The sequence below is a fragment of the Paramormyrops kingsleyae genome, chromosome 1 (genome assembly GCF_048594095.1).
Source record: "Paramormyrops kingsleyae isolate MSU_618 chromosome 1, PKINGS_0.4, whole genome shotgun sequence".
NCBI lineage: Eukaryota > Metazoa > Chordata > Actinopteri > Osteoglossiformes > Mormyridae > Paramormyrops > Paramormyrops kingsleyae.
Genome location: NC_132797.1, coordinates 15,528,805 through 15,544,969, shown reverse-complemented (window position 1 = coordinate 15,544,969; position 16,165 = coordinate 15,528,805). Strand labels below are relative to the sequence as shown.

At 43.8% G+C, this 16,165-nt stretch overlaps 1 protein-coding gene and 1 long non-coding RNA gene across 2 annotated transcripts in view; one reads left to right on the top strand and one right to left on the bottom strand.

Annotated features, from left to right (window-relative positions):
* Positions 1 to 9,740: 9,740 nt before the first annotated feature.
* LOC111851444 (uncharacterized) lies at positions 9,741 to 11,498 on the bottom strand. Its single transcript, XR_002840015.1, has 2 exons — positions 10,839 to 11,498; positions 9,741 to 10,733 (listed from the first exon to the last, which is right to left on the bottom strand). It is a non-coding gene; the product is annotated as an uncharacterized lncRNA (long non-coding RNA).
* LOC111851428 (CCR4-NOT transcription complex subunit 2) overlaps positions 10,580 to 16,165 on the top strand; it is a 39,873-nt gene continuing 34,287 nt past the window's right edge. The window contains 2 exon segments of the mRNA XM_023826378.2: positions 10,580 to 10,733; positions 10,736 to 10,758. Of these exon segments, the coding sequence (XP_023682146.2) occupies positions 10,580 to 10,733; positions 10,736 to 10,758 (177 nt within the window).

The window sequence follows — 16,165 nt, the reverse complement described above, 5'->3', positions numbered from 1 at the left end:
AATCAGCTTTTAGCTGAGGCCAGTGCCCCTGTGGCCCCACCCCTATATGACCACTTGCTCCTGAGGACCTCCTGAGGACCTTCTAAGGACCTCCTAAGGTGAAATGGTTTCTCGGCCACTGAGTGAGAACAGTTATGCCAGACACATGTCTAGTTAACGTTAGAAGCCTCATCATCCAGCCTAACTGAGCTCTCTCTTCATATGCGAGGAAGAATGTCAAAAGTTTTGTCTGAAGCCCCTGTGGGCCAGAATTTATGGGATTCTGAAGCATCCCCCAGTGGCACAACGTGTAACGACCTCCCACTGTGCGGTCTGTCCCCCACAGCGCCCCCTTTCTCTCTGGCTGTTCTGTGCACCACTCTTGCGCCGCCTCCCTCTAATTTGAGCCGAATGGAACTCGGGGCTCCGATTTTAAGCCCAAGGCTGAACGGCTCATGTTGCACGGCTATATCCATCAGTGCCGGCCTGGATACTGAGTGGAGGATCGGGCTGAACACGCTGGGCTTGAAGCAGGATGCATTTTAATATCAAAGCGAGGGAGGGTTTATGACCATAATTACGCTGGCATGGCAACCATGTTTGACTGATTGGCCATGGGAGCCCGGGTTTGACAGCACACAGCCGACCGTAGCAAATGTTTCCCAAAATGAAAATCAAATGGTGATGAGATCAGTACACAAGTTCTCATGTTCTTTGATGGTTTCACTGCTTTACTGCTTTTTCATCCATGTTGGTTCTAGATACAAAAATCTGTGTGTATATATATACATATATATAGTATATACACTACTGGCCAGAGGTTTGGGCCCATCCTCCAATTAAAAAAAAAATGCTGCTTGTTCAAACTTACATTACTAGAAAATATTAGAAATACTTAAAACAAATGTAACTAACTGGTTTTGAAGTGTAATGTAGCAAATATACATTGTAAGTGCAATTCAATGAATGCGAGTGTCAAAGTAAAAGTTCCATCAAAATAACCAGCCCTTGCCTTTATCAGCACAGATTCTCAGCATCATTTCCAGCATTTATTGGAAATAGCTTGTATCCAAACCCTCCCAGCGCCTTTTCAAGTATGCAAACACTTCTGTCTCATTTGCTTGATGCTTATTTTAAACCGGTTGGTCCAACTCGTCCCAGGGATGGACTTTCGTCCGTCCGCAAGACCTGCTCCCCGTACTCCAGCGTTCGTGTTGTTTAGCCTATAGTCTCTCTTTCTTATTAACACCACGAAGTAAAGGTGTACTTAATCTTCCAGTCTCTTTTGCTGCGTCACAGCTGAGTGTTGATCTTCAGCCTTTGATGTCACTTCCTGTGCCCCAGGCTGTTGCTTCCTGTCAGCCTTTTTCTCCGTAAACAGTATAGTCACTCCATGCTTAGAAACATTCAACTATTTGCCGATGAGACCCTTCTTCACTCAAAATTTTGATTTGAGCCCTGACTTATCAGTTATACAGTACAACGCAGGATTGAAATGAGGAGCGGACAGCGCATTAAACCTCTCATAACCTAATCTGGGAAAAGACAGACAAGTGGCTATCATTTAATTTATTAAGACACAGTCACGAGAGACCAAGGGCAAATCAAGTTCGGACATTAGTAAATAGTAAATTCCAACACAAAGTGTCAATGCACCAAAGACAGACCTGATATGTCTTCTTCAAAACCAATGGTTTCAGCCTTTGTGGCCAAATAATCTGTTACTACAAACTATAAAATACTGAAAACCAGACAATTAGATTTATTTTAAGTATTTCTAATATTTTCTTGCAATAAAAGTTTAAGAAAGCAGTCTGTCATTTGTTTTTTTTTTTAATCTGAGGGTGGGCTCACACTTCTGGCCTGTAGTGTATACACACACACACACACACACACACACACACACACACACAAAAGTGGCCTCCTGAGATGCTTTCCCAGCTGTCCTGAAGGAGGTCCCACATATATGCTGGGCATTTCTACTTCTAGGTCAGGTGGCCAGGTCATGTGACGTGGCCTGATTACTCTCCTTTATAGGCTTCTTGGCGTGTCCAAACCTTTGACTGATACTGTATATATACAGTACATTTAGTAAGGACACAATTCTTTAAATATAATAATTATGTAATCATCCATCCATCCATCCATCCTTCTTCTAGCTGCTTATCCTGGTTATTTTGGCTTGGGGGGGCATGTGGTGCCAATTCCAGGCAGCACAGGGTAAAGTTGGGGTATACCCTGCCAGGGTACCAGTCTGTTGCATTTACATGGTAATATTTAAGAATAATATAACATTTGACAAACTTTACTCTGTAATCTGAGGGGTTACAGAACTTTGCAGAAGTAACGTAGATGACCGGTTTGTGGGAGATATTATTATCCCAGGTTTAATAGCTGAAGTTCGGAGAAATACAGCTAGCCTGATACACAGTTTGTCCGCGCAAAGAGGTCTCGTTCCGCACCAGCCGGACGCAGGCAGGCTTAGCAGGCCTTCCTCTAAGTGGCAATGGAGAACACAGAGTGTTTACCACCCTCCACTGCAGCTGGGGGTAAATGTTACCTTATTGCTAATTACTGCGCTGCTGCATTGTGGAGGTTGTTCTGCTGGGGAGCCACGGCTGCGGTGTTCCTGGGGCAGGTGGGGGGTGAGATTGATGGGGGCAATGCAGGTAGTGGCCCCCTGAGGGCTGAGGGACAAGCATAATAGACAGCCACGGCGCTGGGGAGGGACTTGGATTGAGTGGGAATGAAATAGTAGTGGTTCTCTCACCTGGAGGCTGCTGCAACGCAGTGATTCAGCGCAGTGACTGATGAACATTTGTGGATATTTCTGGATCAAAACACTGGCTACTGAAGATTAAACACTGAGTAGTTCCTGTTAATTCATTTTATAAAATCTATGATAAATGACTTTCAGTACTAGAACTTAATGGCAGAAAACCAGAAATGAACAGACCGATATCAGTTTCAGCTGTACGGATGGGTAAAGGTTTTCTTGCTTTTTCAATTTAGTGGGGCCGCTGAACGTGAAAAATTATAATTTATACACTCGCGGAACTTTATGTCTCTGCTTGGCATGTTCTACTGTGTTCGGTACATCCTAGTGGGTTGGGGGGGGGGCACAGTACTTCAGTCCCATGTCTTTCACAGCATAGTAAGATATGAATATACCTCCTACTTCACCATGGAACTTGGGTAGGAGACATCAGAAGAACTTTGATCATGAATATTATCATCAAATGTATTCCACCCTGTATTATAACAGCAAGGTTTTGCATTGCTCGTCTGTACGGATTCTAAATGAGAGAACCTCTGGTTTGAGGAGCAGATCCTCGTTTCCTTAATGTTGGTGATGTCATGTTATCCATGCTGGAGCAGCGGCTCGTGCCATGAGCACCGTCAAGCCAAAGCCGTAGGCCTGTCATTGGGCAAACTGAGGAGTGCATTTGGGTTCTGAGGGCTGATCAGATTGCAGCTGGCAGCTGTGACAGAAGTGAGGCTGCTGTTTTTCATCTTGCTCTGCAGTATGACGGCGCAAGATCCCTCACAGAAGCACACCAGCCACATCACAGTCATGTCATTTAATCCATTGTGACTAATCCTGAGTTCTTCAAAATAATCCACTGTATCCCAGTTTAGGTGTCAGGATCACCACAATACTGTAACTTAGATACCAGTTTGCTTTATTTAACATAAGTATTTATAGCTGGTTAGGGAAGATTATGGTTTTTTTCAATAAATTATTTAGGTGTTGATCAAAGATCAAAGCAATGATTGCCCAGTATGATCATACAGGAATTATTCTGCTCCATTTGATGAATAAACTGGAACCATGAGCAGAAATCCTTTACCCACAACATAGCATAACAACTTAATTTCACCACAAAACCTTGCTTAATAGGCCCAATCCCAATGTCCACACTCATGGACTCAAAGACCTTGAGGTCTTAGGATTGTCCCACTGTCAAATCATAAAGTGCATTTTGAGTGACATCAGTTACGTCTGTAAGGGTTCAGGGCTTAGTGCTTAGGGCTTAGGGGAGACATTGAGACTGGGCATTGGATTTCTACAAGCAGGAACTGAATCAGAATTGAAAGGACTTCCTTTTTATTGACGGGCTGTTTGACTGTGAAATTCTATACTTATCATGATGTTTTCAGTGGAGCAAATTGACTCAGCGGGTAACAATGTTACCTCAGACATACCCCAGGCTGGGGTATGAATCCCACCCGGGTTTGTGAGTTTGCATGTTCTTTTTGTGTTGTATGATTTTTGTCTGGATATTCTGGTATTTCCGCCTGCTGTCCAAACAACAGATAAAAAGCCCTATAAGCATTCCACGTGCCAAGGTGAATTAACTTTTGCCGTTCCTCTAAGTCTAAGGCAATAAACAGCCTGGCACTGAAAGGGGACCGCTGTAATTTTGGCAGAGTAGTCTTTCAGGTTTTCATTGTGAAAGACCCCTCAAATATATACGTATGAGATCAGCGTTAGCGGCTCTTAGTCATATTTTAGTCATATTTTGTTTGAAAGCAGCAGTTACCAGCTCGCACTAAAAGCAGCATTCTTCTCTGCTAATGAGGCATTAAACCACATCGATTTGCTTTTGTTCTTGTCCAAGACACATATTTTTGCATATGACTCCAGTATTTTTCTATTACCTTATGGCCCTTAAATTTTAAACTAAAGTACATTTGGAGGGTTTTCATTTCATGTGATAGAAGCAGAGGTGAATGGCTGAGAAGGGAGAAGCCTCGAGGGTCTGGGGGTGTCGGTCTGCGGGTCGTCCATGTCCCTCATGCATGTGTGGGGGTCTCCTCCAGCTTCTCTAGTTACCTGCTGCAGTGCAAAAACACACAGCAGGGTGAGCTGGTGTCTTGGAGTCAGGGGTGCGAGTGCAGCATGGATCCCAGGCAGAATCAAGGGCCTCAGCACTTTACAGGGGCCCTTAGATACGCAAAATGTTGGAAAATTGGCCGTTGGGGCCAAGGTGGCATTTTGACAGGGGTTGGGGTTGTCCTGTGCTTCCTGGAACAGACTCTAGGGTAACCATGACCTTATACATGATAAGCAGTTAGAGATGATGTATGGATGGACATAGGATATAGGACATATGGACATAGGTACAAGAACATACACAGAACCTGAACACAGCAACCAGAGTAGAACCTTGGGACCTGCCAGCAGCAAGGCATCAGGTGAACCCAGAACGACAAAACTACAATATCAGTAGAGAAGTGAGGGAGGTGAGATCTTGGGTGACTTCATAACATCACAAATGCAGTACATGTTGAAGCTCCAACCAGAAAAGTGAACCTTGAGTTATTAGATGGGTAACAAGGATCTATCAGAAGTACAGAGACACTGGCAGGGACAGGACACCAAATATATTAGACAGGGTTTAGTATGCTTTAAAACTGTAGATTGACTGGGATAACACCCCCAACATTAGTCTATGACGTCCGTGGTGGAAGTTGCCTAATGACTCATTGTCTTCAGTCCATTTGTGATCCATTTCCTTTGCTCCCCACTGCGAATGCAATGGAAGGCTTAAAATGTCAAGATCACAGCAAGAGGGACCAGTGAGTCCCAAACCTTTCTCAGTAATAAACATGCTTCCCTCAGTCATTCCCTTACTGGAGTATCCTGGCTGGCTTCCCTTCTCTGATGAGCACTATAGACATAGTTTCTGGTATTAGTGACTTAGGTAAAAAAAAAAAAAAAAAATTAAATAAAAAATTACGGATTCTGGGAGAAGGACAGAACATTGAAGAGTACAGGGGTGTTGCTAGAGATTTGGGGCCCCATGGAGGCATATTATTCAGGGCCCCCAACCCTGATCAATCCAGTTATGTTCAAAAGAGTTTAGGGTCCCTGTCACTCACGGGCCCTTGGAGTCATCCGACCTTCACCCCCTGACAATAGGCACTAAAGTGAGACGTGAGGCAGCATAATCATCCTTGTTACTTGCCTTCAGCAAGCTTTCTTATGGTTGGTTGAGCTACAGTACAAAGGAAGTGGCATCTTTATTCAATACATCCCGAAAAACACAACAAAATGCCATAAAATACAAACTCATGCAACAGCTAAATCTACACTGGAGAAGAACATGATTTAAATGTGAATATTTCAAAAGACGTGGTCTAAGAGGGCAAAGCTTTTGTAGGCTGCGTTGTTTGAAGGTCGAACGGAAAGCGTTGTCAGATGGGATGGTCTGGCTGTCACCAGCTCTTCCCGCCCTAACCCTTGAGTCACAAAGCACCTCTCCCATCGCCTAACTGGGACACAGCCACTCGATCTCGGCACAATTAATCTTGGGATATGTTGGGCTGCATTGGGCTGTGGCAAAAAGAGGATGCATTCGAAGGAGCCTTCGAAATGTGACAGCCTGGTCGCACCGTTATGACACATTTGGTCTCTGAGTGCAGCCTTGGAAGCCTGCAGCCCCTGAATTCATACACAGCCACTGACATTGACACTGTAGGCATTTAATTTGGATTTAATTGTGTATTGATCTCAGAGATGTCATATGGGCAGCCGCACTCATACCTTGATTGTTATATTAGAGCTGTTGTTTTCCGTTTCCAGCACATCCCGCATTTCCTGCTTAGCCCTTCACTGCACACCAAACTGGTGTGCAGTGAAGGGCTAAGCACAGGAGATGAGCTGCACGTTATTGGAGCCGGTTCTCAATCTGCAGCTATACCAGCCGCATTGGGTCTCTTGGTACAGAGATCATTCTGCTGCTAGGCATGCATTTATCTTAGTGTGGGTACACAAGATGACAGCGAGATCTCGGGAGTCTGACAGCACTGCAGGAAGACACTTAAAAATGGGGCTTTGGACGAGTGTTTGAGGAAGAGACTGTCTCAGTGTCAGTTAGTCACCCCAGAACCAAACAGACGGGCTTTTATGAGTTGTGAGCCCGCAAAGCAGATCCAGCAGGTTGACTGTGAGCTGTACGGATCAACAAATATGATTCAGACAGGACCTAATTTTCTGGTTGAAAGGCATTGATTGAGGAAAAATTCTGACATTCAATGGTGAAGCCATTATCAAGCCTTTGAATCTGAACTTATACAATTGAAATGGATCCTACCTAATAAGTGGCATAGCCGTCTCTTTTCTGTTCAAACCTGTCACTCAGTTTTTGGCTTGGATTCCTCACAAAAACATCACACCTTTGTACCCTGTTCGCATCTTTTGGTGCTTCTGTATAGATTTTCTGTATGTATGTGTAATTACAACCCAATCTGGGTGGTCTTAAAAAAGAAGAGGCTGGATAGATTGGGCCAAATGAGTGGAGCTTAAACTATGACACTGAAATTTTGGTTAAGGTGGTACTGACATTGAGATTAGATGGAGTGATGCCATCTTAATGTTTTGATGGTTTTAACCAGGGTCAGCATGTGCCAATCAAATGTCCAAGGCAAAATGTAGCACCCCGTCTTCAACACTGCTGGATTGTAAGTCTTGCCAAATATTTAATCACTTTAATTATCAATCTCAGCTGCTTTTGTTCTATCATTACCGGCAGCATGCTGTTGTATATCACCCTGGTACTGTAGTGAAAATATTCCACCAACATTTAGTGTCATAACCTCCTAATCCTCTCAAACATTCAAAGAAGTCTTATGCTCTACCTCCTCAACATTTTTAGTTTGCTGCTGAAAAAAATGGTGTTGAAAAATTGTTTAATGTTTTTGAAGGCCTCACTTAATTTAACATGCTTCATTTTAGCATCAGCATAGCTTACAATAGTGCGCCCCCTACTGGTCTGGAGAACTCGACAAATGCCAAGGTTGCCCAGGCCACTGGTTTTAACTTCACTGATTATTCCAACGAAACAGTTTTAAAGAATTTTTTTCTGCACAGATCCTGGTAGTATATGCAAGATGCTTTATTGTTTGTGCATGAACCACTTTTCTTTGACAAGTTTGTGTTTTTGTTTATTATATTTAATATTGATTGGTAATGTTATTTATTACCTTTGGCTTTTAAGATAATTAAGCACTCCTGACTCATTGATATGATTGATACGTTTTACTATTATTATGTGCATTATTGAAAAACTACAGTGATGAAATACAGTTTTGATGGTAAAGAGATTAAGAATATGCAGTCACAAGGCTGTTACCATGAATAAATTTGTGGGTTTGATTTTTTTCGGGCTTGATAGCACTTAGGGTCTATTGGTGACTTTGGTCCAGAACATCATTAATTAGTCAGCTGCTTAGAGGCTGATGAAGAAGGATGAGCAATTATTATACAGAAAGCCGAGATGCCAGGGAAGAGGAAACTGAGATAACAAGATGTGAAGGAACCTGTGGTATTTCCACTTGAGGTGTGTCACCTAATCCAGCTGCAAGACTTGAGTGACGAGGTACAATGAGCTGATTAGAATAGCATCCAATCAAAAGATGACAAAACAAAGGGACGCGTGATGTTCCTAGGAAACGCAATGTGAGCCATGCGTTGATTCACTCCATGATGTAAAGAACTCAAGGATGGAATTCTGCACTGACCATAAAACACACATAAGTCACACACACCTGACACAAACCCGCAGAACACAGATTATCCGGCTTTTTCTGATCTGTTAATTAAGGGCGTTCCCATGCCAACTTGGATGAGAATTCACTAATCTCCTATTCAGTGAGAAACACAACAAATAGTGAGGTAAACCTCTGAATACAAATACAGCTTGCAAGCATGCAGATCTTTGACAAAACAAATAGATATTTTGACTTTGGTGACCTCAGGTACTGGAGCTGCATTTGCTACTCCGAATCAGATTAGGTGTCACGCATGATTTGTTATTCGATATCTGAAGATGGTAAATATACTGTTCCGTGTTTTCTTTTGTTTTGTGTGTGATTTTTCTGGGTACTCTGGTTTCCTTCCACATTCCACAAACACACTGTTGAAGTGATTTAGAATCAATGGAGTGTTGAGTAATCTATAAGAACCTGTAGGGCTGGATGAACCAAACCTTTCACCTTAAACTTTCTTTAGAAGCTTATCAATCACTGTGATCCTCGCTGGATACATAGTGATTCAAATCAATGAATGAGGAAATGGATCAGACATACTGTAATGAACACTTCCATCACATTATATTATTGTCATTTCGTTGTATATAATTGTTATTTTTTTTATATAATTAGTGAATACAAAATGTTAAGGTGAAATAATTACATAAGAATACAGGGAAATACAAGTCCAGAAATCAAAGTAGAATTGTAAACAGTACTGTGTCTCTGTGACATGATTCAGTTGCGTGTTCCTCTCATAGCACAGTTTGTGTGCCTTGAACTCAGTTTTGAAAAATACCCATGACTTGAATGCATGTGCTCTAGCATGATTGTAGTACTACTACAAATGAAGACAGCTACACATTTACGGCGTTGTGGGTTTGAATCCTGCCTCCTGTACCATGTGTGCTGATCTCACTGTGTTTGCACAGGTTTCCTTCAACAGTCTTTAAATTCCCTACAGTCGTGTGCCCAGCAAAGGACTGGCATCCCAATCTAGAACGCTCTCCTGCCCTTTACCCCACACCTCCTGGTTTATGGTTAGTGATCCTGAACTACAATATGTAATGATTTTATAAAAGTTTTTTTAGTTAATTACCTTAACCATTACACCACCTACTGGTCTAATTCTGAAACACAATGCTGAGCTCTTTCCTTGTGGTCCCTTAGTAAATAAACCAGAGCCATAATCTACTAATTAATTTGGAAATGCAGGTAAAGGTGACTACTGATTAAATATGTTTATTTGTTGAGGCGGTCTTTATTTTAAGACGTGTGTCTTTTTCTGAGACAAGTAGCTGTTTAAATATTGTTCTACATTGTATGTACATTAACCGTTTTGTTTCGAACCAAACATGCATCAGAATCATTCGATCAAACGTGTACACCTGATTGAATACCTGAACTAATAGAGATGGCACACTTCTTATTGCAAATATTTTGAATTTTCTGACGGCAGAGACTAAAAGCGAAAGAAACGTGTACAGAGTTACCAACTAATGCATCTGGCGTAACACTTTCAGACTCTCAGGCTCACGCAAGACATCTTAATTACGGCAAATCTTTATTATTCTATTATAAACCTAAAATTAGCTACATTAGCTACAAAAGCCTGGGGTTAGTTTGTAAACCCTACAGACTATTTACAAAGCAATAAAACTGTTACATATATGCAAATGCGTGTGCAGACTTGTCTCGAATTGACTGTCACGCCAGCCAGATGACCGAAGTTGGCAACTGTATGTATATAGTGTTTTTCTGAACACATACACTCAATACAGTAGTGATACACAAACCCTACTTTACTACCTATAATGAACAAATGGCAAATCCATATTTAAATCATTTATAAGGCATTAAATATAAAAAAGTAATAACAGTAATGTTACTTTTCCTTCTAAAATAATAAGTATATTGCTAGAATTCATTATATATAAAACGTCTTAGCGGAGCAATGAAATCTATGGTTAGGTAATAAGTGTACTATAAGGCAGACAGCGATGTATTTCGTAGACGCCGTGCACAAAAGGCGCCGCGGCGTAAATACACGTATAAATGTATAAATATGAAGGTAAAGGGTCCGCAGCGGAGCGCCCGGGGGCCGCGGCCAGCGGCGGCGGCATCCTGCGTCGGAGATGTTCGGGAGGCGGCGGCGGGGTCAGAGGGTAAAGGCTGTTCACCCAGCATCCTCGACTCTACCATACACAGCCATCTTGGATCTGGAGGAGAACACAAATTAATGCGGTAAGTGTGTTTTTTACCCTTTTTCCCCGGTACCCGCGTTTTCTTCTGCCGATATTAAGGTGCTCGGTGAGCCGGGGTACCGCGGAGGATGGAGCCGGTTCGGGCGGATTCGGGCCGGTCGCCGGGCTTCAGTCCGATCGCTCTATTTATCGCTTCTGGTTTTTTCCTTTTTTTTGTCTGGAGCGGCGGAGAGCCAGGGGAAGGAGGCAAGAGAGGCCCGGGCTGGCTTCAGCCTTCTCCGGCCGGTTAAGGCACGGCTCACGGCGCCGCGGCTCCCTATAACCCGGACCGGTACCGACTGGGCTCGGTAGTGTGCGGAAGCGCCAGGGGCTCCGAGTGCGGAGCCGGTTAGCCTGTCGGCTGCTTGGGCTAATAACACGGAGCGGCTGCCCGTGCCGTGTATGTGTGTGCTGTCCCGGTCCCGGTCCCGGTGCCGGTCCAGCGGCCGTCGCCAGCTCGTTTCCGTGGCTCCGCTTTAGACCCGAAGATGGCTGCTCCGTGCCCCGGGCTCGGTGCTGACTCTTTCGCCAGCTCGTTTAAGGCTGTTTCGCTTCGGCGAGAGCTCCTCGGTGACTCCTTGTAAAGCCCGTTAAAGTGACATTTTCCATAATTAAAGTGACATTTTTTTCCATATTTGAACCCGCCTCCACATAGGAGTACCGGAGGCAGTTCGGGGTAACTCCCCCCGGTGGGAGTCCCGCTCGCCGCCCGCAGCCCGGCGGACACCGGCTCCGCTTTCCTCTCTTACCTGGTTACGTGCCGAGGCTACTAACTTGTTGTTAACTAGTTGGCGCTTTAAAAGCAAATGACCGTCGGATTATACCGTAATGTGTATAAACTGGACTGGCAACAATGACACGTCTGCGTAATACTGGCACTGTAAGGTGATCTGGGTGAAACCAATACAGAATGTAAACCCAACTTCATAAGTTAGTATCATTTATTTTATATGACTGAATATGTGTGCGTTTCATAATTTCCGATGCTTTTGCACGTTCTTTTGCGCCAGATCTACTGTAGATGTACTTCTGATGCAGAAGTGTCTAGTAAACATTACATGTAGATTTGACAGCTGACGAAAAATGTTTCTTTGATTTGATGTTTATCTCCGCATTGGGACTGAGGCCGCTGTGAGTCGAGTCACATTAACGCAAATGTAGGGCGTCCAAGTGTTGCAGTTCAGTTTCGTTATTTACAAGTTGTGGTTTGATTATGCGGGGCGGTGGGAAGGGGGTCGCAATCGTCGCCTTTTCGTGTCGCCTCGCTGTTTATTTAAAACAGCCGACGACGTTGCCAAAACGTCGCCGTTAACGCAGGGAGATCAAGTCATAAAACAGCAGGAACGATGTTTAATATGATTTTAGTGATGGCTGATATGGTTTTAGCGTCGCGCCGCTTTCTTGAACTTGCGGTAGTCTTTGATCTGTAGTTTTTCTGCTCCCATTAACACTGACTTGTCATGACCCAGATTCTCAACGGAATGAGATGTGATGAAAAGGTCTCACACAAGTTGTTTTTTCTTTCCTGAGAGTAATCAAAGGTCTTAATATTTGGGGCTAGATGTTTTGAACTGGATGGGAATAGAGTAATTTTAGCCTGGCTGGCAAATAAATCACACATAATGGGCAACTGCGCATCACCTTGGTTTGAATGGAAAAAGCAGAAATGGCCCTTCTGTTTTGAAGAGTGGAATATGGGCAACAGGACTACTGGGTTCAAGTAATCTGCACCTGTCCTGCTTTAAGTTTCCTCTGCTTTTTTGTTTATTATTATTATTATTATTATTATTATTATTTTGTTTGTTTTTTTTGGAAGTGTGAGTTTTTGCCTCGAGTGGGGGGGCACTGTCTGAAAAGCCAGTTTGAGGCTCCATTGGTACCTGCCTCTGTGTCAGCTTTCCTGCAGACGCCATCACTCTAAACGTCTGCCCTCCCCTGGGAGCCGGCGGCCGCTTTCCTGGGGAGGCAGTCATCTGAGAAGGTAGAAAAAGATACTTGGGTTGAAATCGGCTCATCTGCCCCCCCCCCCCCCCCCACCCCACTGCATGGTCAGCTTTTCAGCACAGTAGGTGGAGTCGGTTATAAGCTCCGTAGTTATGTTTGATAACCTCGATACCCCGACTATGGATGCGAATCGATGCTGGGTCATCCAGCTAATGTTACACTGTGCTGTCATAATGGAGGCTTGTCTCATTTTTATCATGAGTACTCTGGGCTTGTGATCAATCGGAATTAGTGGTAAATGCATCAAGGTTTTCTATGTTTGTGGACGGATCATCCATTCATCCTCTAACTGCCTATCTTGCTCAGGGCAGTGTGAACATGTAGATTGAAATCCTTGCATGCCGTTTGCACACTGCAGTGCCAGATAAGTACAGCAGCTATCGCTAACAATAAATAGCTGTAAACGAATGCTTAGCGTTGACATGCTCACGAGTTGCATTGGATCTTCGGACCCGTTGTCGTTGAGTGCTTTCGCGCCTCTAGGTGTGAGTCTAGATCTTCTTCCGTCTGTGTATCTGTTGACTCGTTCCAGCAGGTCGTCACGTGCCTTTGCTAAAATGTCGCGTGCCGTGGGCGTAAGCTGTCTTTCATTACCTGCCCGCGTTCCCGCTGGTTCTTGGTAAAAGGCACATGGGCTCCAGCAGCAGCTGTAATGTAAGGTCTCTAACCCGCAGAGTTGTATTGCGGGGGCCTCATCATCGTGCACTTTGTATTGATTCTGCTGCAAAAAAATGTGTGCATTTGCTTGACACTGAGGCTGTACCCTCTAGCGAGTGCCAATTGTACCCTTAGCTGTACGTAGTTGTACCTTTTTAAGGTACTAAAATGGACTCTGAGGAACATTTGTGTACCATTGGGGTATATTAATATTGTTTGTACCTTTGGGATGCTCCTCAGAGTTCTTTTCTGTACCTTAAAATTTTAATAAAAATACTTTTTGTCATAGTACGATTGTTTGTAGTTGTATGCTTCTTTGTTTTGGTATGTTTGGTACAGGAATTTTTGAGTTCTTTAAGATTTCTCAAGTCCCACATCGTGTAGGTCAGCATCTACAGCCTTTGCAAATTCCTAATTAATGACAATAACCTTTTTTTTTTTTATTGTAAAGTCCGATGTCCTTTGGAGAGACTTTCTTGTGGGAATGTATGCCGTGTTTCTGTCTTGAGTTTTGTTTCTTGAGAGTGCTCACTGACCGTGTTTTTAGCACTTGGCATCAAAGGAAATGACAACAGGTGTGATTTCTGGGGCAGAACGAGGGCGGTGTCTGACGAAAATGAAAAATTGTGTTAAAAAACATGTTGGATGTGCTGACATGGTAGTGATGGATGGCTTTGAATTTTAGCGCTGCATATCTATGATTAAAACATGCGGATTTTTAATAGCTTGCATTTTCCAGCAAAAGTAGCGATTTTAAATGGATTTCTGTCTCCATACTTGTGAATCGAGTGAATGTGGTTGTATCCATGTTTCAATGTGACTGATCCCGTCTCTGAGCAGCTGTGTTCACATGTGACCAACTTGTTGGAAAAAGCACACGTGCACAGTTGGCTTAATCCTGCGTATTCCGATTGCTCTGGCCGCACAGGTGAGCCTAGCTGATGTGTAGCACTCATCAGTTGCATCAGAGACTGTGCCTTCTGTGTGCCTGACTGTGAGCTGATTATCTTCTGTGCTGCCAAAGTGGATAGAGAACACAGCTCTGTCTAGCTTAGTGTTGTGATAAAGTAGAGCAGAAGATATTTCATGTTTGTTTTTATTGTTACTGTTAATTAGCAAATATTAGTCAAATTGATTTTTTTTTTCCTCAGTAAATATACACTTACTCAGATAACTAATTTTTTTGACTGCCTAAGACTTTTGCACTACTTTTGCGGTACTGTGCGTGTTTTCCATTGCCTTCTACGCCCACACTAACATGGGCACTCTCCATGTGTGCTGATAATACATCTTCCTGATCGTGAGATGTGCCCAGCTGCTGGTTTCTCCAAAGCTAAACGTGCAGTTCTCACTATTAGGATTTAAGGATGCTGCTTAGTACCGCAGGCTGAACTTTTGTTGCCCCAAAACATTCAAGGAAGGAAACCAGCCGTACATTTCTCGTTGGGACGAGGGTATCAAGCATTTGGTTTGTTGGCTGCAGAAATATAGTGCTCTCTGGCTAAAAGGAGCTTGCGGTCTGCAGGCGTTTTCTGGTCGTTCTGCTGGCGGATGCTCTGCTGTTTTTTTTTTTTTTTGTAAAAGGTTCCCTTTTCATCATTTGAGCTATTTTTAAGTCAGTGGAACTGGGGGATTAAGTTAATAGCTCCGTCGTCTTTTTTAATGTGGTGTCCTCTGTTACAAGGAGTGTAGGTAGGCATCCTGTGTGTTTAATGCAACGTGGCACGGAAGGGTGGATCATGTATGGCTTTGCTCTGCCTCTTGCTCTGATGCGTGGCTGCCGAGTGAATCAAAGGCCGCCAGAACATCGTAGCCATGCAGCGGCGCCGGCTACCGTTCCAGTCCGGTTTCCCCCTTCCTCCTCTGGTCAGGTGCAGCCTCGGGGGCTGAGAACGGCGAGGCTTATCGGTGGCCATCGGCCCCTGACTGTGGCACGAAAGCCTGAGCAGCTGTGTCTTTTGGCCTCGCAGGATGGATGAATACCCCTATTGGTGCTCGGTCGGCGCGTGGGGGGAGCAGGCGCTCATAAATGCGCCATTGATTTTGCCGGGCCTCTGGTTGTGAACGCCGGCATTCCTGCCTAGAAACAAAATAAAGTGTGGGGGGGGGTGCTTCATTGTGCCGGTGTGAGACAGGAATTCTACATTAAAAAGAAATGCTCTTTAATGCTTTTGTGGACACTTGGGTGATGCTCGTTGGGTTGATCCCTACATCTGCTGTTATGTAGCTGTTTTTATGATTTTTTTTTTTGCTCTCTTCCATTTTTAGTAATGAGACCTAAGAGGTTGATGACGACTTGGCTCTCATCATTCCCAGTCAGTGTTTTATGCCAGATCTATATCTATTGAAGTGCCCTTTGCATTAAAATGTTTGGTTGACATCTAGTATGTTTGCTTGCTGGGAAGAACCTTTCAAGAATGCTGAAATCCCTAACTCTGTCCCCTTCCAGGTTGCTGGTAGACTCGATGCTATTGAATCATTATTAACGGTCTGTCCTTCATGACATCCAAGGGGGAATTTTCACTTCATCGTATTAGTGTGACCAAAAAGGACGTACAGAACATCTGGGTGATTCCTGCTCGCCCCTCATCTGTCATTCACAGTCTGCTCCACTTGATCCCACTGACTAATGGAGTCTGTTCCCTAGTTGACTGACTGTCCCGGCTTTAGACTGTTGGAGTGTTTGTCAGGATGTTATGATCATGTTGTTATATAACATCCCTTTATCTGCTAATACCCATTACATG